Source organism: Suncus etruscus, chromosome 10 (assembly GCF_024139225.1).
Source record: "Suncus etruscus isolate mSunEtr1 chromosome 10, mSunEtr1.pri.cur, whole genome shotgun sequence".
Taxonomy (NCBI): Eukaryota; Metazoa; Chordata; class Mammalia; order Eulipotyphla; family Soricidae; genus Suncus; species Suncus etruscus.
In genome coordinates, this window is record NC_064857.1 from 7,808,284 (window position 1) to 7,835,093 (window position 26,810).

At 38.6% G+C, this 26,810-nt stretch overlaps 2 protein-coding genes across 3 annotated transcripts in view; one reads left to right on the top strand and one right to left on the bottom strand.

The window, feature by feature from the left end:
* The window catches only part of LRRC69 (leucine rich repeat containing 69), a 74,486-nt gene extending 54,641 nt beyond the window's left edge, over window positions 1-19,845 (bottom strand). For both annotated transcript variants that reach the window (XM_049782127.1, XM_049782126.1), the window contains exon 1: window positions 19,663-19,845. In XM_049782127.1, the coding sequence (XP_049638084.1) occupies window positions 19,663-19,845 (183 nt within the window). The remainder of the gene's footprint in view (window positions 1-19,662) is intronic.
* Window positions 1-26,810, top strand: part of PIP4P2 (phosphatidylinositol-4,5-bisphosphate 4-phosphatase 2) — a 523,645-nt gene that overhangs the window by 398,062 nt on the left and 98,773 nt on the right. The window lies entirely within an intron of this gene.

Genomic DNA, 26,810 nt, shown 5'->3' on the forward strand with positions numbered 1-26,810 from the left:
AACTACACAAGACTAATGGCAGAGATATGACCCAATTATAATATTGTGGGGGGATGCAATTAGGAGAGGGAACAGAATTGATTACATACTTTGCATACCAGAGGCCCAAGTTTAATTCCTGGCATCACATGATCTGCAGAGCTCCATCAGAAACCATCAACCTAGTAGAAGCCCCTGAAGGTTGCTGGGTGTGATGTAAAACTTACTTCATAGATCCAAAGTAGGGATATAAAAAGAGATTACAAAGGATAAAACATTTGCTTTGCATGAGGCAGAAGGAGGGAAGATAGATTTCCAGCATCCTATACAATCCCCCAATCCCACCAGGAGTGACTTCTGAGCACCAAGAGGAATAATCACTGAGCACTGCCAGTTGTGACCCAAAAATAAATAAATAAATAAATAAATAAATAAATAAATAAATAAATAAATAAATAAATAAATAAATAAATAAATAAATAAATAAAAATGGGAACCAGAGCAGTGGTGCAGCAGTAGAGTGGTTGCCTTGCACGCGGCTGATTTAGGATGGACAGTTTGTCTTAGTCAATGTTTTGTCTTAGATAAAATAAAGAAACTCTTATAAAGGAATGCAGAGATTAAAGGTTTGTAGGATTTGGTGATGAGCAGATAAAGAATTCCTGACTGAGGCTCTATTTTTTCTCAATGAAAATATTCATAGTATTAATTTTAAATTTATGTATTTATAAAAATATGATATGGTGTTTGAAAAAATGTATTTTGTTATTTGCTTTGTAATTTTGTGGAAAATTTCAAGAGTCTAGCTCTTCATCTACATGTGTAGGTTATACCACCTCTGCAAAAATAATAAGACAATTCTCCTACCAAAAAAAAAAAAGAAAAGAAAGCAATCTTGGGGCTAGAGCAATAGCACAGTGGGTAGGAAATTTGCCTTGCACGTGGCTGATCTGGCTTCTATCCTTAGCATCCCATCTGGTCCCCAAACCCACCTGGAATGATTTCTGAGCACAGAGCCAGGAGTAACCTCTGAGCACCTCTCTGCATGCGGCCCAAAACAAAACAAAAGAAAGTGATCTAGAAGGAGATGTAAGATGTTTGAAGAAAAGGAAAAGGCAAGTTGAAAAACAATGTAGGGAAATGTAGTAGGTTGAGGACAAACACCTCTGGTTCTCTGACTCAATGTCACTCAAAAGAGAAGGTATAAAATGAACAAATGGGGGCCGGAGAGATAGTACAGTGGTAGGGCATTTGCCTGGTATGCAGCCAATCAAGGACTGAAGGTGGTTTGAATACCAGCATCTCATATGGTCCTCTGAACCTACCAGGAGTGATTTCTGAGCCCAGAGCCAGGAGTAATCATTGAGTGCCACTGGGTATGACCCGAAAACCAAAATAAATAACTAAAATGAACAGATGGTCCAGAAAAAAGCATTTTATCTGAATGACGCATTGAGACCCGGGTCTTTTAGCTAGAAAAGGCAGCCACAGGAAACTTGGAGCTACACAACAAAGAATATGAGAGAAGATGAAGAGATTTTTTTTTAGATTTTACTAAAATTCTCAAATTTTAAAGTATTTCAAAGTTCAAGCTACTATGAAGTGAACAGAATTAATGGAGTCTGATAGATAAAAGTCTCTGAAAGACATAATAATTTTTCTTCCTTGGTGACATATATGCCTGCTTCATCCTAAAAAACATAAATTATGCTTAAGCTCCAGGGAAATGAATAAACAAAGGCTGTTACCTTTGAGAAATGCATCAAAACCAATGTAATTTTCTCATCGATTCATTTATACTTATTATATGTTACGTGCCTAGTTCTATGCTAGAAGAGAGAGATATGCAAGAGTCTTCCTCTCCAAGTACTTTTACTTTGGGAAGTGACACCAATAATCATAATCCAAGTTATTTCTGTTACCATTGAGTTTTATATGTGAAAGTCAGAAAACAAGATAAGTGGGCTGAGGTAGTGAGAGCACAGCAGTAAGGCATTTGTCTTGCAGGCAATCAACCCGGAACAGGCCCGGGTTTGATCCCAGGCATTCCATCTGGTCCCCTGAGTCTGCCAGGAGTGATTTCTGAGTGCAGAGCCAGGAGAAACCCCTGAGCACCACTGGGTGTGCCCCCCCCCCAAATAAAACAAAAGAAAAACAAGATAAGGGGGCAGAGAGACAGTACAAAAGGCAAGGGTGGCCAGGATCCTGATTCAAATTCCTAGCACCACAGAGATTTCCCTAAGCACTCAGGAGTCACTCCTGAACACAGAGCCAGAATGGAGCCCCTGAACAAAAAAAAATTAAAAGACAAAACAAGATAATAAGATGGAGAGTAATTTGAGGCTATTTCTCTGGTCATGACCCTCAAAAATTATAACTTCTCATATTCATTAAGAGCTTTTGTAAGCAGACTCATATAGTTGATAAAATGAGAGTAAGCAATTTTATATCTTCCTGGAGAAGTCATTGAATAATGATAGCTTTAAAAAAAAAATCTCATAAGGACATTATTCTTACTAATTTGTTTAGCTTTCTGAAACTTTACCCAATTCTTCCCGCAACAATCAGGAAAATACTGTTTTATTCCCCCTGCTCTGGCTCCCAAAACCATCTTTTTAATATTTTGAAGTTTTGTTACATTCCTTCTGAATTTGTTTCATTCTTCCTTAACCATTTACCTCAGGACTAACTAGTTCCCAGACCTTCACCATCCTAATTTTGTTCTCTGAAAACATGGCACGGTAGGGGGAGACAGGAAATTTGATCTCACAGCCAAGATATGAGCCAGACCATGGACTCTCCCTTGGGAAAATAACTACACCTCCACTAAGTGACAGAACATGGCAGGCTCTCTTTCAGCAGCACCAGCAGTATTTTGCTGGTGCATAGTTAATTTTGCCTCTGGCCAACGAAAAGCCCGACATTAGCTCTCAAGGAAATAACCCACATCCTGGACTTGTGAAACTGAATTCTTTCATTCCTTTAGTGCAGAAATTTAGTTATTCCTGGAAAAATGTAACTTGTTAGCTTTGGCTCTAAAGACATCTCAAGTGAATGTAATGTCACTAAAATTTAAAATCCAAATTTGGACAATGTCAAAGGGTGCACAAGCATTGTTTTTTCTACACCTCCCTTTTGCCTAATACACTTACCATTCTTGTAATCCAGTTATAGTTCAAAAATCGCAAACCTAGAATTTATTTCTCCTCTACCTAAGTCACCAAGTCCTATTCCAAATAATTCTTTCAAATGCCTCTCTTTTCTTTAAGCAGGACCAACTGCAGTAATACTGCCAGTTTGTGTTACTGCTTTTTGTAGAGCACTATATAACCAAATAAGGGACTCCCCAAAACGGGATGTGTTATACAAGTCCCTTTATCTAGCCCTATGAGGTTATATATGAAGTTACCTAAATCATCAGCCCATGAGCAATTTTCCTAAACATTATGCTCAAATATTTCTAAATTCCTTGTAGTCTTTTCTACACTTTTGTATTTCTTCCCTGAATAATAGTTTCTGGTCCATGGGAGGTAAATATAACTATTTTTTAATGGAAGGAAGGAAGGAAGGAAGGAAGGAAGGAAGGAAGGAAGGAAGGGAGGGAGGAAGGAAGGAAGGAAGGAAGGAAGGAAGGAGAGGGAGGGAGGGAGGGAGGGAGGGAGGGAGGGAGGATAGGAGGGAGGGAGGGAGGATAGGAGGGAGGGAGGGAGGATAGGAGGGAGGGAGGGAGGAAGGGAGGGAGGGAGGAAGGAAGGAAGGGAGGTGAAAAGGAAGGGAGGGAGGGAGGAAGGAAGGAAGGAAGGGAGGGAGGAAGGAAGGAAGGGAGGGAGGGAGGAAGGAAGGGAGGAAGGAAGGAAGGAAGGAAGGAAGGAAGGAAGGAAGGAAGGAAGGAAGGAAGGAAGGAAGGAAGGAAGGAAGGAAGGAAGGAAGGAAGGAAGGAAGGAAGGAAGGAAGGGAGGGAGGGAGGGAGGGAGGATAGGAGGGAGGGAGGGAGGATAGGAGGGAGGGAGGGAGGATAGGAGGGAGGGAGGGAGGAAGGAAGGGAGGGAGGGAGGATAGGAGGGAGGGAGGGAGGAAGGAAGGGAGGAAGGGAGGATGGAAGGGAGGATGGAAGGGAGGATGGAAGGGAGGATGGAAGGGAGGGAGGAAGGGAGGGAGGATGGAAGGGAGGAAGAGAGGGAGGAAGGAAGGGAGGAAGGAAGGGAGGAAGGAAGGAAGGAAGAAAGGAAGGAAGAAGGAAGGAAGGAAGGAAGGAAGGAAGGAAGGAAGGAAGGAAGGAAGGAAGGAAGGAAGGAAGGAAGGAAGGAAGACATAGAATTAACATCAAAAAGGACAATCCACCGTAGCAGTGATGCAAGCTGTAGGGCATTTGCCTTGCATGCACTAGCCTAGGATGAACCATGGTTCAATCCCCCAGTGTCTCATGTGGTACCCCAAGCCAGGAGTGATTTGTGAGCACATAGACAGGAGTAACCCAAAAAAAAAAAAAAAAAGAACAATAAAAGTATTTGTGGTACCTGAGAGATTATAAAGCAGTTAGGGTGTGTGCTTTGCATGTGGCCAATTGAGTTTGATCCCCCAGCATCCCATATTGTCCTGTGAGTACCCCTAGGAGAGATTCTTGAGTGCAAAGTCAGTAGTTACCTCTGATACCATAGGGTGTGGCCCAAAAATGAAAACAAAATAAAAAAAGTATTTGAGGAGCCAAAGCAATAGAGCAGTGGTAGCGTGTTTGCTTTGCACTAGGCCAACCTGGGACGAATGGGTTTGATTCCAGGCATTCCATACGGACTCCGGAGACTGTCAGGAGCAATTTCTGAGCGCAGAGGCAGGAATAAACCTTGAGCACTGCAGATGTGACTCAAAAACAAAGACAAAACAAAAAAAAGTATATGAGACTAGAAAGCAATAACAAGGGCTGGAGAGATAGCACAGCAGATAATGGTTTGCCTTGCACACTACCAGGTATGACCCAACACCCCTCAAAAAAGAAAGCAATAACAAATTCACAAATTAAGCAATTTTTTTAAAATTTGGCTTTATCATTTAAATGTATATGTTTAACTGTTTATAGTCAAATATAAAGCTATGGCACTCTATATCTTTGACCTGGATGGCTATCTAATGATACTTTGCTATATTGATTCTGAATCTCAGATGTATGCAAAAAAAAAAAAAGGCAGCATACAAGTAGAGATGAAATTAGTTGTTTCTCTAAGATTCTATGAGCATGACCGATTTACATAAGGGGGGGTTGTTTCTAGATGATGCAAAGTTTTTATTTGTTTGTTTGTTTGTTACACCCAGCAGCTCTCAGGGGTTACTTCTGGCTCTATGCTCAGAAATCGCTCCTGGAAGGCTCAGGGGAACCATATGGTATCCCGGGATTCGAACCACCATTCTTCTGCAACTTCTGCATGCAAGTCAAAAGCCCTTCCTCCATGCTATCTCTCTGGCCCTGATAATGCAAATTTTTATATTAAGCTATGCTGCATTCTGAAAATTTTTTTCACCCCACTCTACTCAAGTAAATATAATATGGTTTATAGGTCCTGGACACAAGGGAAAAGGTAACCTCTTTTCCTTCAGAGTTATGAAAAGACTTCTTTGAAAATTGTTGAGAATTGGAGTCATAGCACAGTGAGTAGGGCTTTTGCCTTCCACAGGGCCATCCTAGGTTCAACCCCAGGCATTTCATATGGCCCCCAAGCATAACAGAAGTAATCTTAGAGCCAAGAGGAAGCCTTAAGAACCAATGAGTGTGGCTTGAATCAAACACCATCCTTACTGATCGATCTTGGTAAGTGCTTTCAACCTTGTCTTCTATCATACATTCTGATAAGATGTAGTACCTTTCTTAATAATGAGCAAAGTGCTCCTGATTATGCCTCTCAATAAATGACTGATGTGGTTATTCCAATGATACCTAATGTCATTGTAATAAGGGGTTCAGTTACATCCACTGGTGCTCAGGAGCTATTGCTAGAGTTGAACTGCAGGTTCAGTCCGGCTAGTAACAGTCTTGGGTAGAAGTAGAAGCAACCACATACAAGTTCTTTACTCCCTGAACTCTCTCCAGTCTACTGATCACATTCTGTGAGTGAAAATTTTAATAATATTATTCTCATTTTACAAACTTAGAAAACATGAACTAATTGAAAAACTGGAACAGAAATTAGTATTTGGAAATGTGTTATGAAAACTATACTTCCTATGTTGTTAATAAAATAAAGACTGATTCAAAAGGCAAAGAGAATTTAAAATCTATCATGCTGAGTGAAATCAGTCAGACACAGAATAGTCTCACTCATCTATGGGTTTTAAGAAAAATAAAAGACATTTTTGTAATAATTATCAGAGACAATAGAGAGGAGGGCTGGAAGGTCCAGCTCACGATATGAAGCTCACCACAGAGAGTGGTGAGTGCAGTTAGAGAAATAACTACACTGAAAACTAACATAACAATGTGAATAAATGAGGGAAGTAGAAAGCCTGTCTCAAATACAGGTGGGGTGGGCGGTAGGGAGGTGGGAGATTTGGGGTGTTGGTGATGAGAATGTTACTCTGGTGAAGAGGGGTGTTCTTTACATGAGTGAAACTCAACTACAATCATGTTTGTAATCAAATTGTATAAATAAAGACGAAAAAGTACAAAAAAGGAATTTAAATTTATTTAAAAGGCAAAGGGAGGAGGGATGAGATAGCTTTAATAATAATTACTATATATTAATATTATACATTATAATATTCATCATAACAATATAATAGTATAATGATAATTATTATAATGTATAATTTATAATTATAATTTTTATTTTCATTTAACACAGTAAATGGTATGAACTTTAACAACAATTAAAATTTTAAACTACCTTTGAAAAATATTTATTCATGAAAGCTACATAGACACGTAGAGTGGGCGCACTTTTTCCTTGTATGCAGCTGCGCACTGTGGTTTGATCACCAGTAACCCAAATGATCCTTTGAGCAAACCAACAGGGATCCCTGAGAACAGATCCAGACAGAAGCCCTGAGCATCACAAGATGTGACTCAATGGAAAACAACATTTTTGTGAATTTAAAAAATGCATTCAAGGATTTTTAATTTTTTTCATTTTAGGCATATCATTTAAATTATTGTTTTAGGTGCAGGGGATCAAACTAGTGGCCTCACATATACAAAATAAGTAATTCACTACTAAACTATGCCTTTGAACAGGCAGGGGTTTAGAAAAGGAAAAAATATTTTGATCTTCAACCTCATCAAGTTAAAAAAGGGCCACAAAGACCCTTTGGCATGAAGGTTACTCACCAATATTTCACAGAGCATAAGGTACTCTCCATCTCCCCTGATCCTGGTTTACTCTTCTTCTTTATTCTAATCATCACCTCTCATCTCATTCATTCAATTTTTTGAACTAGAACATCATAAATTCTACAAACACACACTGTTATGTTTTTCTTACTGCTTAGTTACCAGTTTTTATTGACTGAGTTACAGACTGTGCTAAACACTTTCATGTGGAAAATAGAGAGCATTGAGGTACGCTAAAATTTAGTGATTTGCACCGCGAGGGAGCACACAATATATATTAAGAGTATTCTCTAGTCTTGTTATGTTTTGCGTATGCAGAATGTCCATTTTGTATTCTGCCCTTTCGCACACCCCTACAAAGCTCAGTTCTACTCCTTAACTCTCTCACCCTCCTACCATCAGTAACCAACATTACTCTTTTTAACTTCAGTACTGCAAAATCCTAATCACAGACCAAAGCAGTGCATTGGAACTAACAATCCCCAACTATTTCAAAAGACATAAAATAGACACGTATATCTTTTGAATATTTCATGTGCTTTTTCTCTGAAATCTATAAGCCTTACTAAATATTCTCTTATACAGTGACTATTCTAACAAATTTTTATCTTTTCTTCTCTTTGTGAGCTGTTCAATAAGGAATTTTGGTGAAAGAGTCCCCCAGTTTAATGCTTATGATTGAACCATGTCATGGGGATTGTTGGACTTTTTTTTATGGTCCCCAATATGCACCGATAACGTCACGTGGCATTGTTCCTTGTTTGCATAGGCACATTAAAATGGGAAAATACTATATATCCAAATAAGTTCTTATCTAATAGATGTTGGAACACACAAATCTTGTAGTGCAACAGGACCTTAGACCCTGAACATTGACATAATGACCTGCCACAGGCCTCAGAAGAATGGACATTCTCCATTCACCCCTGAACCAGGGAAGCCATCCATGAAACATCCAAGGTTGTCTATATCATCACGTGGAAGCAATCCTCTACCAGGGAAGACCCTACCGCTGCTCTGACTTTGACCTGCTCAAAAGAGACTTCCCTTAACACTGAGAAGACTTAACAACAACAACGACCTGCTTACATGACGTATTGCGCTTTAATTGTGAGGTAAAACTAGAGGACGCTCCACATCCTGACTTTTGAATGTGGCAGTAAGAGTCTCAATCAGTTACAGAATCCAAAATCTTCAAACTCCTATCCTGGACTCTTTGCAAATCACAAAATGCTCTCCTTAATGAAAATTTTTCCAGACAATTCAATTAAAATCTGTGAGAATGAGTAGTTTTGAACTGTATGAATAACCCAAAATCATCATGAGTTTTTTAATAAAAGGAAAAAGAGCTGCATTTAAAACAAAAAGTTCTACAGTATTAGAGAGAATCATTTGTGGAAAAGTGCTAATTTGTGACAGTTAAATAGTAACACCATTAAACTGAGCAAGGGAAGCCTTGTTTCAAATCATTTTAATTCTTGAAAGGGGTTGAGTCAGTTCTCTAAGGATTTTGAGATTAAGAAGAAAGAAGTCAAAGTTGAGAATCTTAGGCCTGAGAAATTAAAGAAGCAAGGCCAGACACAAGGTTGTCCAATCTCATCCCCATTATAATTTTGTTTTTGGTTTGGGGCTGCACCCAGAGGTGTTTCTCAGGGGTTATTCCTGGCTCTGTGCTCAGAAATTGCTCCTGGCGGGCTCTGGGGACCATATGGGATGCTGGGAATCAAACCCAGGTCCATCGTGGGTTGGCCACATGCAAGGCAAATACCCTACTGCTGTACTATCACTCCGGCCTGCCCCTTCATTATTTAATAAAGAATTGGAAATCTTGCCTCAGCAAGTAGGCAAGAATGAGATATTAAAAGCATCCATATTAGAATGGAAGTCAAATTATTGCTATTGTGATAGTCTATTTAAAAATTCTAAAGAATATACAAAAAATAGAAACAACAAGTTGTACAGTAATGTGGTAGGAAACAAAAATCATGCAGAAATAAACGGCATTCACATAAAAACAATAAAATAGAAGAGACTAAAAGAAAATCAACTACAGAGGCTGGAGCGATGGCACAGTGGTAGGGCATTTGCCTTATATGCGGCTGACCTAGGACAGACTGAGGTTTAATCCCCAAGAGTCATATATGGTCCCCTGAGCCAGAAGCAATTTCTGAGTGCATAGCCAGGAGTAACACCTGAGCATCACCGGGTGTGGCCCAAGAACCAAAAAGAAAAAAGAAACCCAACTAACTAAAATTATGTTTGTAATCAAAGTTTTTAAATAAAGATATTATTAAGAAAAATATTTTACTTTAGAGATAATTGAAAACTATGAGAAGCAAAATATAGCATTGAAATTTCTTAACTTTATAATAAATTGAAATGTTTATGCTAAATAAATAAATAATAATAAAAGGAAAAAAAGAAACAATCCTATTTATACTGTCCTCATAAAATCAGGTACCTGAAAATCAACAAAATGGTGGGAGCTGTACAGATAGTACTGGAAGCAAGGCACTTGCCTTTCACATGGTTTACCAAATGTTTAAGAACAGATGACTGAATAAAGAGGCTATGGTACATATACATAATGGAATACTCCTTGGATATAAGAAAAGACAAAACCATGCAGTTTGCTGCTACATGGCTGGAAATGGAGAGTTTCATGCTGAGAGTCACTCAGGACAGAATCAGAATATTCTCTCTAATATGTGAGAGAGACAGAATTAATCTCTTCTATATGTGAGCTCCAAGAAGCATTGTAAGGGAGTAGCAAAGAGCTGATCTACTGAACTAAACTTAACCATGGTGGAAAGACTGCAGGAAAGGATGTTTCATAGTGTGACCCTAACACCATGGTAAAGAGAAGGGGCCCTCTGATGAGTAGTGAAGGGTTGAACAATTGTATACATGAAATGCTCTCAGATAATGGAAATCACAGAACATTTTTTTTTAATTTAATGAAGACTGGGAATAAACAGATGCCTACTAAGAAAGACAGATGGTCAGTAGGCACAGGAAAAACTGTTCATTGTCACTTGTTATCAGGAACATCCAAATGAATGTGGCATGAGATATCACCTACACATGTGAGAATCATAAACAACCTGTGTTGGTGTGGATGTAGTGAGAGAGAAACCCTCACCAACAGCTGGCTGCAATTTTTTTGGATTCAACGTGTATGGAAAAAATATACGGAGATTCCCCACAACACTTTTAAAAATAACTCCCATATGTTCGGTAACTCTACTTCATGGTCTCTGCCCCAAGGACATAAAAGCGCATATTTGAAAATATTTATGCACACCAATGTTCACTGCCGTACTCAGTATAATAAGTGTCCAGGTACTGAAAGGGGAGAAACTAACAGGTTAGGCACCCCTCCATTTAAAATAGCACAAATCAGAGCATCAAAAATCAAAGAGAGGGGCTGGAGTGATAGTGCAGCTGTAGGGCATTTGCCTTGAACACAGCCAACACAAGAACAACCTGGGTTCGATCCCTGGCGTCCCATACAGTCCCCTGAGCCAGGAAAGATTTCTGAGCACATAGCCAGGAGTAACCCCTGAGTGTCACTGGGTGTGGCACAAAATCAAAGAGAGACAGAGAGACAGAGAGAGAAGGAGGAGATATAGAGAGACACAGAGAGAAGCAATTTGGCTGCTCTATAACAAGGCAGGAGGGGTATAAGTGGTGTAAAGAAAATGGGAGATATTAGTGATGATGATGAGAAGGGTGCACTGGTGACGCTGAAGTACACTGTATGACTTACACCCAACAATGAATAAATTTGTAGCCCCAATGCTTTTAAAAAGCAATTATAATTTTTATTAAAAGTGTCCAATGACTGATAAGTGAATAACAAAATTCTGTTAAATATGCACAACAGCCTAAAATACTGCTGTGAAAGATTTGTAATCCATTTTGATCAAAATATAAATTAATTAATTAAAAATATATATACATAACAGAATTCTATGCAGCCACTAAAAGTGGATTGTAACTTGGAAGAAACTGGAGAATCCTTGTGAAGTAAAATAAGTCCAAAGACAGACAAGGGCTGGAAAGATAGTACAGCGTGTAGGACATATCCATCCCTGTAGCTGACCTGGGTTTAATTCTAGTCCCATATAGTCCCTCAAGCATGCCAGGGGTAATTCTTGAGTACAGAGGCAGAAAGAATCTCTGAGCACTGCTGTGTGTGTGTCTCAAAACAGAAGAAATGTCTTGGTTTTTTTTTTTTTTTCACTGATTTGTTGTATAGAGAACGACATAACAAGATAATGAAAGGTATTAAATGTGGTCCTATATTAAAGAACTTAAAAGGCAAAGAGAGAATTGGGAGAAGGAAGAAGTGGTCCGAAGTTAACATAGTGACAAGGGGTCAGGGATTTAAACACACCAAGGGAACAGAGGTGAGGTAACCTGCATATATCTAAACCACCAGATCCAATACTACTATAAACGTGGCGGCCCACATACAATAATTCAACTTAAAAATGTACCTGTCCCGTGATTTGAAGAGCTTTTACTGGGATCACAGAGAAAGATTTTGGGGTTGGACAACCTAGAATGTCTGGAGCCTGGAGCTGGTCTTATGCCAGGATGCTTCATGAAGAAGGTTTCCCTGTTTATAGGCCAAAGGTTTTTCCTTTCTTTTTTCCCCAATTTTGCTTTGCCTATGTAGATAACAACTACCATATACACACCTTTTTACCATATTTTTCTCTTATTATTAAAACAGAGAAAAGAGCTTACTGAACCTTCTATTGTTGTAGTCATGACTTTACTGGAGATACAATAATTTCCACAAATATAGTTGCTACTGAACTTTCTCTTTATTCTTTTTTCATACCTTCCATTTAATTTTTAGTTTTTCTTTTCATTTTATTTCTACTTTTCTCAATAACTTTGCTTTCCCTTATCTTGAAACAAATGTATTATGATCAGTCATGTCAACTATGTGAAGCATTTTATTTGAATAAATTTTTTTTAAAAAAATGTGCCTGTCAGAGGAACAGGTTTAGGGATGGGGAATAATAGTCAGAGATCATTGGTGGAGGAATATGTACACTGCTGTTGGGGTAAGAGTTGAAACACGGGCCCGGAGAGATACCACAGCGGCATTTGCCTTGCAAGCAGCTGATCCAGGATCAAAGGTGGTTGGTTCGAATCCCGGTGTCCCATAGGGTCCCCCGTGCCTGCCAGGAGCTATTTCTGAGCAGACAGCCAGGAGTAACCCCTGAGCACCGCCGGGTGTGGCCCAAAAACCAAAAAGAAAAAAAAAAAAGAGTTGAAACATAGTATTCATGAAACCCCATTCTCAACAAATTTGAAAAGCTAAAATACCTACATAAGGAAAATAAACTTATATGAGAAAAGTACATTATAATAATTGTGTGCATATTTACTAACAATAGACATTGTGGGCTTTTTAATTCTCCATGAGACAAAATAAAGATTTAAACATAGTTAAATAGAATACATTGTAAATGTCATAAAATGAACTCTAGAATCTGGGTGGTCTGGGAGGAGAATTAATTGTAGATGATAGATGCTACAAAGTATTATCACAAAATAGGACTAAAGAGAAACTGGAATGAATGAACAGATACAATAATAAGTTTTGGAATAACATTGAATAAAATAAACATTATTATTGGGTGTTAAAAAAAGGAACATCCGATATGGATGGAATCAAGAAAAAAGATAGCTAAGATTATGTAGGTAAAGGAGGATAAGAGAGAAGATAGTTGCTTTTGTGGCTAAGAAAATAGTTTGTATTCCAAAGTGGTGCCCTAGAGTTAACACCCACTCAACTATTTTAAAAGGCATAAAAATGACGCATATCTTTTCAACATTTTATGGGTGTTTTCTTTGACGGCTATAACTTTTGCTAAATACTTTCTTATACAGTGATGATCCCCCCCCCCCATGTTTTTTATCTTCTTTTTGTGAACTGCTCAATAAGGAATTTGGTGTGAAAGAATCCCTCAGTTTAATACTTATGTTTGAACCAAGGTATGGGTCTTGTTGGAAATGTTCTTATGCCCCCATATATCTGATAGCACCACGTGGCTTTATTACTTGTTTGCGTAGGCACACTAACATGGGAAAATACTATACATACCAATGGGTTCTTGTCTAATAGAAATGGGAACACACAAATCTTGTAGTGCAATGAGACCTTACACCCTGAACATTGACATAAAGACCTGGCACAGGCCTCAGAAGAATGGGCATTCTCCATTTACCCCTTGAGCTACAGAAGACATTTACAAAACATCCAAGGTTGTATATAACATCACCCGGAGGCATTCCTGTACCAGGGACGACCCTACAGCTGCTCTGACATCGATCTACTCAAAAGAGACATCACTTAACACTGAGAAGACAACAAGAACAATGACCTGCTTACTGGACAGGGCTTGCTGTATTGCCCCTTTATGGTGAGGTTTGTCTATAACATCACCTGGAAGCAATCCTCTACCACGGAAGACCCTACCACTGCTCAGACATCGTCCTGCTCAAAAGAGACTTCCCTTAACACTGAGAAGATTTAACAACAACAACCTGCTTACAGGACAGGGCTTCCTGCATTCCCCTTTCATGGTGAGGTGAAACGAGAAGGCACTCCACATCATGACTTCAATGTAGGACATGCAGATTCCAGAATCTTTAATACAGAAACATGAGACCGACAACAGAGACTGTGTGATAAGTGTGTTGGCGCTACGGACAATGTCTTGGAGCGAACGATAACTTTCCTGAGGCCTAGAGCTGGTCTTATGCCAGGAAACTTCAGGGGTAGGATCTCTTTGTATTTAGGCCAAGGCTATTCCTTTCCATGCCTCTCATATTTTGGTGGGCCTATGCAAACAACAATTGCCACTCTAACACCGTTTTTACTGTGCTCCTTTGACTCTAATCCTTAAAACACACCCACTTAAAATTTGAGGTTAACTTAAGCTAATATGCATGTACATGGAAATGTAAAAAATACTATGCCTCTAATGTTTAAGGAGTTACGTAAGTTTGATGGCTTTAGATTGCCTTGTGTGCTGTTAAGAAATATTATAATGTGCTACAATCTGGGGACTTGAGGGACAAAGTAATTGCACATGGATTCTGTTTTATTTATCTTAACTTTCTTTGGTGAAAGTTCAAAGTTAAGAAAAAAAAAAAAGAAAATTGTTTGTTTTTTAGAGTAAAATACTTCTTTTTTTTCATTTATTTAAACATCTTGATTATATATATATGACTGTGATTAAGTTTCAGTCATGTAAAGAACACCCCCTTGACCAGTGCAACATTCCCACCACCAATGTCCCAAATCACCCTCCATCCCACCCCACCCCCACCTGTACTCCAGATAGGCTTTCCAGTTCCCTCATTCATTCACATGATTGTGGTAGTTCTCTGTGTAGTTATTTCTATAACTGCACTCACCACTCTTTGTGGTGAACTTCATGAAGTGAGCTGGAAGTTCCAGCCTTCCTCTCATAGTGTCTGAGGATTGTTGCAAAAATGACTTTTATTTTTCTTAAAACCCATAGATGAGTGAGACCATTCTGCATCTTTCTCTCTCTCTCAGACTTATTTCACTCAGCATAATAGATTCCATGTATAGCCATGTATAGGAAAATTTCATGACTTTATCTCTCCTGACGGCTGCATAATATTCCATTGTGTATATGTACCACAGTTTCTTTAGCCATTTGTCTGTTGAAGGGCATCTTGGTTGTTTTCACAGCCTGGCTATTGTGAATAGTGCTGCAATAAATATAGGTGTGAGGAAGGGGTTTTTGTATTGTATTCTTGTGTTCTTAGGGTATATCACTAGGAGTGGAATAGCTGAGTCGAATGGGAGCTCAATTTCCAGTGGCAAAAGGGTCAAAAAGATGAATCCAACCTTCTGCTGCCTACAAGAAACACATCTGAATAGTCAGAACAAACATAGACTCAAAATCAAAGGCTGGAGGAAAATCATCCAAGCAAACAACACCCTCAAAAAAGCTGGGGTGGCCATATTAATATCTGATGACACCAACTTTATACTCAGAATAGTGGTAAGGGACAAAGATGGACACTATATACTAATCAAGGGATATGTACAACAGGAAAAATCAGACTATTAAACATATATGCACCCAATGAGAGACCAGAAAATTATCTAATACAATTACTGACAAATCTGAAAGAAGACATCAATAATAACACAATAATTATGGGAGACCTCAACACGGCCTATCAACACTTGATAGGTCAACCAGACTGAAACCCAACAAAAACATACTAGCCCTGAAAAGAGTAATGGAAGAAAGAGGACTAGTAGATATATATAGGACACTCCATCCCAAAAAACCTGGATACAAATTCTTCTCCAATGTACATAGGTCATTCTGCAGGATAGACTACATGCTGACACATAGGGAAATAGTTTAAGAAGATGCTGCACATTATTTTCTCTTTTTTTCACTTTTTTTATTTAATCAACTTTATTACATACATGATTGTGTTTGAGTTTCAGTCGTGTAAAGAACAGCACCCATCACCAGTGCAACAATCCCATCACCAATGTCCCAAATCTTTCTCCTCCCCACCCAACCCCCACCTGTACTCTAGACAGGCTTTCTATTTCCCTCGTACATTCTCATTATTAGGATAGTTCAAAACGTAGTTATTTCTCTAACTAAACTCATCCCTGTTTGTGGTGAGCTTCCTGAGGTGAGCTGTAACTTCCAGCTCTTTTTTCTTTTGTGTCTGAAAGTTATTATTGCAAGAATGTCTTTCATTTTTCTTAAAACCCATAGATGATTGAGACCATTTTGCGTCTTTCTCTCTTTCTCTGACTTATTTCACTCAGCATAATAGAATCCATGTACATCCATGTATAGGAAAATTTTATGACTTCATCTCTCCTGACAGCTGCATAATATTCCATTGTGTATATGTACCACTGTTTCTTTAGCCATTCATCTGTTGAAGGGTATCTTGGTTGTTTCCAGAGTCTTGCTAAGGGAAATAATACTGCAATGAATATAGGTGTAAGGAAGGGATTTTTGTATTGTATTTTTGTGTTCCTAGGGTATATTCCTAGGAGTGGTGTAGCTGGGTTGTATGGGAGCTTGATTTCCAGTTTTTGGAGGAATCTCCATATCACTTTCCATAAAGGTTGAACTAGACGGCATTCCCACCAGCAGTGGATAAGAGTTCCTTTCTCTCCACATCCCCACCAACACTGCTTGTTCTCATTCTTTGTGATGTGTGCCAATTTCTGGGGTGTGAGGTGGTACTTCATAGTTGTTTTGATTTGCATCTCCCTGATGATTAGTGATGTGGAGCATTTTTTCATGTGTCTTTTGGCCATTTGTATTTCTTCTTTGTCAAAGTGTCTTTCCATTTCTTCTCCCCATTTTTTGATGGGATTAGATGTTTTTTTCTTGTAAAGTTCTGTCAGTGCTTTGTATATTTTGGATATTAGCCCCTTATCTGATGGGTATTGGTTGAATAGTTTCTCCCACTCAGTGAGGGGCTCTTGTATCCTGAGCGCTTTTTTTTTTTTTTTTGAGGTGCAGAAGCTTCTCAGTTTAATATATTCCCATCTGTTAATCTCCTCTTTCACTTGCTTGGAGAGTGCAGTTTCCTCCTTGAAGATGCCTTTAGTCTCAATGTCCTGGAGTGTTTTACCTACGTGTTGTTCTATATATCTTATGATTTCAGGTCTGATATCGAGGTCTTTCATCCATTTGGATTTAACCTTGGTATATGATGTTAGTTGGGGGTCTAAGTTCAATATTTTGCAAGTGGCTAGCCAGTTGTGCCAACACCATTTGTTGAAGAGGCTTTCTTTGCTCCATTTAGGATTTCTTGCTCCTTTATCAAAAATTAGGTGATTGTATGTCTGAGGAACATTCTCTGAGTATTCAAGCCTATTTCACTGATCTGAGGGCCTGTCTTTATTCCAATACCATGCTGTTTTGATAACTATTGCTTTGTAGTACAGTTTAAAGTTGAGGAAAGTAATTCCTCCCATATTCTTTTTTCCAGTGATTGATTTAGCTATTCTAGGGTGTTTATTGTTCCAAATGAATTTCAAAAGTGCCTGATTCACTTCTTTGAAGAATGTCATGGGTATCTTTAGAGGGATGGCATTAAATCTGTACAATGCTTTGGGGATTATTGCCATTTTAATGATGTTAATCCTGCCAATCCATGAGCATGGTATGTGGTTCCATTTCCGCGTGTCCTCTCTTATTTCTTGGAGCAGAGTTTTAAAGTTTTCTTTGTATAGGTCCTTCACATTTTTAGTCAAGTTGATTCCAAGATATTTGAGTTTGTGTGGCAGTATTGTGAATGGGGTTGTTTTCTTAATGTCCATTTCTTCCTTATTACTATTGGTATATAGAAAGGCCATTGATTTTTGTGTGTTAATTTTGTAGCCTGCCACCTTGCTATATGAGTCTATTAGTTTTAAAAGCTTTTTCCTAGAGACTTTAGGGTTTTCGAAGTAGAGTATCTTGTCATCTGCAAACAGCGAAAGCTTGACTTCTTCCTTTCCTATCTGGATTCTCTTGATATCTTTTTCTTGCCTAATCGCTATAGCAAGTACTTCCAGTGCTATGTTGAATAGGAGTGGTGAGAGAGGACAGCCTTGTCTTGGCTGCACATTATTTTCATGAGCCCCGAGTCTGATCCCCAGTACTACATGGTCTCTTGATTAATGTTGGTGTTAACTACCACCACCTACAATTAAAAAAAGGCTTGCTTTTTATTATAAACTTGTGGTAGCATTTGACTTTCTTAAAAGAATGCAGTATTATTTTGTTAAAATAAATAAATAAACAATACCATGAGATAGAGAGGAAGACCAAAGGACTAGAGCACATGGCTTGCATGAGGATGATCTGAATTCCATTTCTGACACCACCTGGCACCATAAGCACCAAGCCAGCAGATATATAAACAAAACAAAAAACTATAACCAGGGTGGAGGAGGGAAAGAGGGCATTGGTGGTGGAAATGTTGCACTGTTGAAGGGTTCTTTTTATAATTGAAATTCAACTACAAACATGTTTGTAATCAAAGTGCTTAAATAAAGATATTAATTTTTAAAAAGAGACTATAAGAAAAATAAACAACTAGATTAAATCATCCAGAGGAAACTTGTTCCCAGCTCAGTCAAATTCTAAATTTCTTTGCATGGATACTTCTTTCAGAAAACCTCCTTATAAATTCCCAATCTTTATTTTTCTAGAACTGTAGCTGTAATTTTTGCAGTTACTAATGTTGTGTGCATGGAGTGGGGAGAAGTTAGTTATACTCTATTTGGCCACAGATAATAAACCGAAATTAATTACATAACCTAACAGGAAATGAGGTGAGTGAAGGTTCAAACTATATGGTACTTTTGTTGAATTTTGTATCCTGAAGGCAAAACTAACTGCAATGACTTAGCTCGTTCTGTTGATCTTTTCACTGCTGATGACAGCTGAGACTTGGACAAAAAGAAAACTTCCAAGTGAATAGCTATTGCCTTTCTCCCAACCCCAAGATTTTTTACAGCTGGAGTTTCACATTGTTAGGAGAACATATTTGACACAAGCATCTGGGATGCATTCATGTCAACTCTTGCTCTTTTATTTAAAAGACTGGCCTCTTTAAAAATGACTATTTTAGAAGAAATGAATGTTCCCTCCTTCCCATTTGCTGCCAATAGTCATTTTCAAAGTTGAGACTATGCTAGGAAATTGAAAAGGAATGCCCCCCCCTTCCAACATCCCAATGGGCTCCTCATTCCATATACAAAAGAGTCATGGGTGTCCCCAGGGTCAACATTGTCTCCAAGATCCTCAAACCCACTTCCAGATTATGTCACCAAGGTAGGTAAGATCCAGGCTCCCACCTGCTTCTTTTTTTTGTTTGTTTTTTGTTTTTTGTTTTTTGGGCCACACCCGGCGGTGCTCAGGGGTTACTCCTGGCTGTCTGCTCAGAAATAGCTCCTGGCAGGCACGGGGGACCATATGGGACACCAGGATTCAAACCAACCACCTTTGGTCCTGGATTGGCTGCTTGCAAGGCAAACGCCGCTGTGCTATCTCTCCGGGCCCTCCCACCTGCTTCTTAGATGACAGTCTGCAGAAAGATGAGCAGAGACCTGAGTCTCTTACTTTTTTGTGATGTGAATAAAAGCATGTGAAAGGAATGAAAGAGCTCCTTCCCCATCTCACTATCATTAACTTCACACAGAGAAACTTTCTGGCACTTTCCAATTCATCCCAGTAAGCTCTTGAGGGAAGCCAATCTCTGATCTCAGAGATCAGAGCCATCTTAATCTCCTCATCAATTCCTAGAGATATTTAAGTCCTTACCTGGGTTAGGTATTTTATCTCTTCACTTATATGGGAGATGAGGTTGTTCTGAAGGTCCAACTTCCTCAGGCCAGTCAAATATTCCAATCCTGCTGGCATCTTTGTCAACCTCTTTCCATTCAAGGTGACAATCTTAGTATTTCCACCACCCTTCAAAGCTCTTAGTAGCAACTTTTCAGCCATATTGCTGAAAGGGCATGAGCAAAGGGAGAGAAAATTATTAGAAATTACCACTCAGGAGGCCTGGAGATTTCGGTTTGTGGCATTAGTGTCATGGAAACCAAAGCATTCTAAATCTATTGTGATAAAGGCTTCTTGAATGATAATTTCTAATAGTTATTCTCTTCCTTTTCTCAAGCCCTTTCAGTTTTATAACTGAAAAATTGTTATTAAGAGCTTTGAAGGTAGGGACCAGAGAGATAGCATAGTGATAGGGCATGCTGGGAACTGGTGTGGAGGAAGGACAATGCTGGTGGTGGGAATGGTACTATTTCACTGTTCCTATGTACTTTAAATAGAATTGTGAAAGACTTGTAATTCACAATGTTCACAATAAGATTATTAAAAAAAATTGTAATCTGAGCTTAATCATGCTACTAGAATTAACTGCCATTTACAGAAAATATGAGGTCTAGAGAACAAGCTCAATGTTTACCGATGCAGTCAGGTGAATCTAGAACATGAGGATTTCTACAGGGCAAATGACACTGGGTTCCACAGTCAATTATATTGAGCAAAATGAGAAACCATGATGAAATAAATGAAGCTTGGGAAAGGGCAGCTAAATGCATTGTATGAAGCTTGTTTAGTTCCTGATTTCAATAGAGGTAGATCATGAAATCATTTAGGAAAAATTTGGAAAGAAAGGGTATTAGATGATAGCATGTGACTGAATCTGTTATGTATGTGATAGTTTATTTTTCTAAATAAAATCATTTAATTTAGAAAGATTTATTGAGAGGAATGAGAGAGGGAAACAGGAAGGAAGGAGGGGTGTTGTACCAGAGCATGGGTTCCTCCAGAGAGGAAAAAGCTTTATGAATTGTTTTTTAAAGATGTGCATCACACTGCGAAATTCATCTGTGGAGACAGTACAGCAGGTAGGGCTCCTGCCTTGCAATCAACCGGGTCGAGTTCAATCTCCTGCATCTCACATAGTCCCCTCTGTACAAAGCCTGGAGTAATTCCTGAGTACAGAAACAGGAATTACATCTGAGCATTGCTGGATGCGACCCAAAGATAGAGAGAAAGAGAGACAGACAGATAGACAGGGGAAGCAGACAGAAACAGACTGGGAGACAAAGACAGAGAAATGCATCTGAGGGCCCAGAGAGATAGCACAGCGGTGTTTGCCTTGCAAGCAGCCGATCCAGGACCAAAGGTGGTTGGTTCGAATCCCAGTGTCCCATATGGTCCCCCGTGCCTGCCAGGAGCTATTTCTGAGCAGACAGCCAGGAGTAACCCCTGAGCACCACCAGGTGTGCCCCCCCCCAAAAAAAAAACAATAACAACAACAACAACAAAAAAAAAGAAATGCATCTGAAACATTCAAGTGAAATGACACAATGCCTTAACTTTTTTATTTCAAAAATGAGTAAAAGAAAAGATTAAAGATTGACAAGAAGCAGAGAAATGCTCAATGAGCTGAGTGTATTCTTTGCATGCAGAAGTAAGGGTTCAGTCTCTGCACCATATGGCTCCCCAAATATCACTCAGAGCCACCTCTGGGCACTGAATTAGAAGTAGCCCCTAAGCACCACCAGATGTTGCCCTAAATCTAAATGAATAAATGTATGTGCTGGCAAAGTTTTACAAATTATTGCTATTCAGTAATAAACTGTGGGAATATATGGGTTCATTACACTATTCTCACTTTTAGTATGTACTAAACATTTCAAAATGAAAAACCAAGAACATTTTGTTTTGGAGTGTGGGGGCACACCTTCTGGTCTTCAGGGACCACTCCTGTCTCTCTGTTATATATGACAGCTGGAAGTGTTCAGTGGACAATCTGTGGTGTCAGGGATTGAACTGGAGTCCACAGATGAGATTCTGATGGCCAAACCCAGTCAACAATACACAAGACAAACACAAATACCTGCTGTATTATCACTCTGACCCCCCATACCTTCTTTTAAATTTAGAAATTATTCCACTCATTTATTCTACAAAACCTGAGGAGTACCTACTCCTACTATGTACTTTACCCTAGGGATGGAGAATAAATTAAGGAGACAAAGCTCTCTAAATATAATTAAATTCTAGAAGTATAGGAAAACCAACAAATGGAAATTAAGTAGAAATCAGATAAGTGAAGCAAATACGCTAGATAGTGTTTGAGCTAAGGAAGAAAAGGCGGGGAGTGTGGGAAGTGAGGAGTTTGTCATCTTAAATAAGAGGACCAGAGATAGATTTTAAGGATTCTGTTTCGCAGGAGGAGGCTTCAGGGACTTATGCTTACCCTCTATCTTTCTTCATTCTATACTGACAATATTTCCTAGGAAATATCATTCTGTTATTATCTAAAAACATCAGTCTTCATTGTTTTTGTAATCTCATATACACTCATCTTTACAGTAATCTTGTGTGGTTACTATTCCAACTGACAATATCCAAACAACAGTAGTTTGCTTCAAATGGGTAAAAAGGCCACAACGTGATACTGATCTTCATTAATTTGCTTAAACTAGAACACATGATAGATTGTTTCATTCTGTTCTTCTTTCCAACGTACAACACCAGTCAGTCACCTGTTCCTGTTATTTATTGTTGGGTAAAACTTAATGGTGCTTAGAAACTTTTTTTTATAATAATTTTTATTTTGACCAAAGTGGATTACAAATCTTTCACAGTCATATTTTAGGTACATAGCAACATTGAATCAGGGGCATTCCCACCACCAATGTTGTCCTCCCTCCACCCCTGTTCCCAGCACGCATCTCATATTCCCCCCCTTCTTTGCTCCCTGGGCTGTTAGTATAAGTGGTCCCCTCTGTGTCTAGTTTGTAGATTGGGTATCGATTATGTTGTCATTGCTTTTGGATTTAAGTTTGATCATTTTTTATTCCTACTTAATGTTCATACAAGGGATTGGTCTTGGTGCCCTCCATTATTTCCCCCTCAATTTGTGAAGCTGAATAAGATGGTTCAAGTAATATGAAGGAAAGAAAAATAAATAAAATGGGGCAAAAATCAAACAAGCAAAAACTGGGAGGAGTCCTTCTAGACTCTAGAATCTAGAGGCTTTAAATAGGAAACTTTATTTTTTTAATTTACACATCCACAATCTGAGTAGTATTCAGTGGAGATTGCTTGACCTGCCAGTATAAAGTATAACAGGCCCATTTAAGTATTTTTTAAATGATATCTTTATTTAAGCACCATGATTACAAACATGTTTGTAGTTGGGTTTTCAGTCATAAAAAGAATATGCTCCTTCACCAGTGTAACATTCCCCCTACCAATGGCCCATCATTTTCCTCCTCCCAACCCCTGCCTGTCTTCGAGATAGGCATTCTACTTCTCTCACTCATTAACATTGTCATAATAGTTGTTGGTGTAGTTATTTCCCTAACAGCACTCACCACTCTTTGTGGTAGGCTTCATATCATGGCCATTCCTTCCAGCCCTCTACTTCAGTTCTTGAACTAGTTCCATCAGCATCAATGTGGTCCTTTCTAATGCATGTATTTCAGAATTCCAAAGAAAGCCCAGTTTTGCACTTAATACTCCTTTATTATTTTTCATATTTCTTCAATAGAATAGTTTTTCATATTTATTATATTTTAATTGCCTTTATTAAGTTTTATTTCCATTTTTATTTAGGCACTCTGGTTTACAATATACTGTTAATCATAGCATTTCAGGCATAACACATCCTAGCACCATATCCACCACCAATATCAGCTTCCTTCGGGCTGGAGAGAGAGCACGGAAGTAAGGCGTTTGCCTTTCTTCCAGAAGGACGGTGGTTTGAATCCCGGCATCCCATATGGTCCCCTGTGCCTGCCAGGGGCAATTTCTGAGTATAGAGCCAGGAGTAACCCCTGAGCACTGCCGGATGTGACCCCCAAACAAACAAACAAACAAAATTATTAGCTTCCTTCCATGAATATCTAAAGGTTCCCATCAGTCCCTCTTTACTTGGGCAAACTCAGTTCTGCTGACTCTCAGGTTTTGTTGCCTTTGGCCTTTTGTTATTTTCTTACTATGCTCTCTTTTCCACATCTGTGAGATATCATTCAAATATTTGTCTTTTCCCTCTGACTTCACTCAACATGTTATCCTCCAGTTTCATTCATATGGCAAACTGTAGCATTTCATCTTTTATTCTAGGCCAGATATCTGAACTTCAGTTGAAATAACCTGCATGGCATGAGCACAGGTCTAAGTTTTGTCTATTAAATGAACTGAGTATTTAATATTGGGGTTATCTGAAAGAACCTTTTAGAGAATGCCCACTAGTAACAGTGCCTTTAAGGAATATAGACTCTAGTGTATACCATATTTTTCATACCATAAGACACACTTTTCCTCCCCAAAAGATGAGGGGGAAATAGTCTGTGCGTCTTATAGAACAAATGGCCCCTGGATCTGAAGCCTGAACATTTAAAAAATGTTTTTATTATTCTATGATGTAAAAAAATGTTAGGTTCAGGGGTGGAGAAACCCTGTATCTGCTAGGCCAAGGGCATTCCCTATATAATATCCCCAATAGTTATTGTGCCTATACAGGGAGAAAAAAAAGCACAAAATAATCATTTTTCCACATATAAATTTATTGATCGACTTTTGACATCTTTATTTTGGTGTAAATATTGAAGTTGATTTTATCTTATCTTTCTCTTTCTTTTGGCACTCCGCATGGTTTGATTTCAGAACCGAGACTATTGAGTGGTGCTTGTCTTTATTGCTGTAGTGCTCACTGGATAGTTAATTTGATATTTATTTCTGTATTGATGTGGTGTTTCAATTTCATGTCCTCACTCAAACTGAGGTTGAAAGCCTCTAGGAGGACTCTGCCATTTTCAGCTTATTTGATTTATATTTTTTTTGTTTTATTTTTCTATTTTTTCTTATTTTTTACGCCATTCTATTGCTTTTCTTTCCTTCAAACAAAATAAATAACTCGAATTATCGAACTCCACCTCTAATAGAGGGGGAAACAAGGGAGGGTACCAGGACCCAACAGATACCGTATTTGCGGGCGTATAAGATGACCTTTCAACCCATAAAAAACTTCCTAAAAGTCTTAAAAGTAAGTTACTTCTTAAAAGTAAGAGGGGTGCAGATCACTCGTCCCTGAAGCTGGAACAAGTTTCAGCATGCCATATACCAGCATATAATATGACTCCCGACTTTTAGGAAGTTTTTCATGGGTTGAAGGGTCATCTTATACGCTGACAAATACTGTATATGATCACTAATAGTAAGCTAGACAAAGAGGGGACCACCTACTCTAGCATCCGGGGGGGGGGTGATGGGGGAGGAGATATGGTTGCAGGAAGGGATCAGGGATGGGGGAGGACAAATTTGGTGATGGGTATTCCACTGATTCAATGTTAATATGTACCTAAAATACTACTGTGAAAGATATGTAAGCCAATATGACCAAATTAAAATTTAAAAAATTTAAAAAAAATGTTAGGTAAATGTGTTTAACCAGCTTATTATAAATATACTTTGGCCTCACAGGCTGATTGTTCCCAGTTGTGTGGGGACGTAAGAGTTATTTATTTATTTTGTTTTTTTTGGGCCATACCTGGTGGTGCCCAGGGGTTACTCCTGAGTCTGCACTCAGAAATTACCACTGGTTCAGGGGACCAAATGGGATGCCAGGGGATCAAAACGTGGTCCCTCCTGGGTTAGCCACATGCAAGGCAAACACCCTACCACTGTACTACCACTCTGGCCCATAATACTTATTTAATAAGTACATGCTTTTCTTGGGCCCATGCACAAGGTGCTTGCATCATCACATTGCCCACAACACCCCTTTTGAGATAGGGACCCCTCTACTTTCATGTTGGGTCATATATACAGAGGCACTTGTGACCTTTGGAGAAGCCTGCATTCTTTTTTGAGCACATTACTCTCTCCCTCCTCTTCCTCTGTTGTTTTGGGATCTTTGCTTTTTTTTTTTTTTTTTTTCATGCATTCTCCATGAATGTCCAACCAAAGGAGCTACTGATCTCTCTGCTGTAGGTTGTGGGTGTCAACCTCAAGTCATGTTGACCTGAGCTTTCCCAGCAGCTGACAAACAAAACCTCCAAAAAAATCCATCCTTATGGCAGAACAAGTTAAATATGACCAGCTTTGTTGTTTTTAATATCAGTCTCTGACCTCAACATAGGACAGAAACTTCAAGTTGATATTTATTCATGTAGCCAGAGCTATTGACTTACAAAAATTTAAGCAAGTTTAAGCAGTTCTATCTCTTTTCATCAGTAAAATAACAAGAGAGAATACCAATCTCGTCCACTGAGATTGTGTGGGAAAATAGCTAGCTAAGGGTTATAAAATACTTTTGAATTAGAAATTGCAACAAGAATGCTAAAATATACCATGCTGGAATCTCAAGCATCTTAAAGCAAAAACAATCATTCATTTTGAGGGGGCTTATTTCATTTATTCAATTTAAAATATAAACACACAAAAAAGCAGGCTACACCAGGAATCCTATGACCAAACATTCACAAAAAACTGAGGCTCAGACAGAGAGGGAAACCAAAGCATTGATTTGATTTGGTAAAGCAAGCTTATTATGCAATTAAAAATGTTTGTAGGCCAGGGTAAAGCTTTTCCAACATGAACTGATGGTTTCTTTAGAAATCTATGCTAGAAATTTGCCTATAATAAAGAATAAGAATATTTGCTTTCTACAGTACCTAAAATGTAAAAAGGTAAGGGGTGGGAGAGAAGAGTCTGCCATAATGACAGATAAGGGGTTGGGGAGAACAGGGAACATGGGTGGTGGGAAGAGTACACTGGTGAAGGGATAAGTTAGAACATTACTCAAAATCAATAAAAATTAAAAAGAGAAAAAGACTATGGGTTTTTCTTCATTTATTTTCTTTTTAAATATGAAAATGAATGGGTTGGCAACTTGAGGTTCTCATAGGCATATGTGCCAGTTACTCGCTACTTAT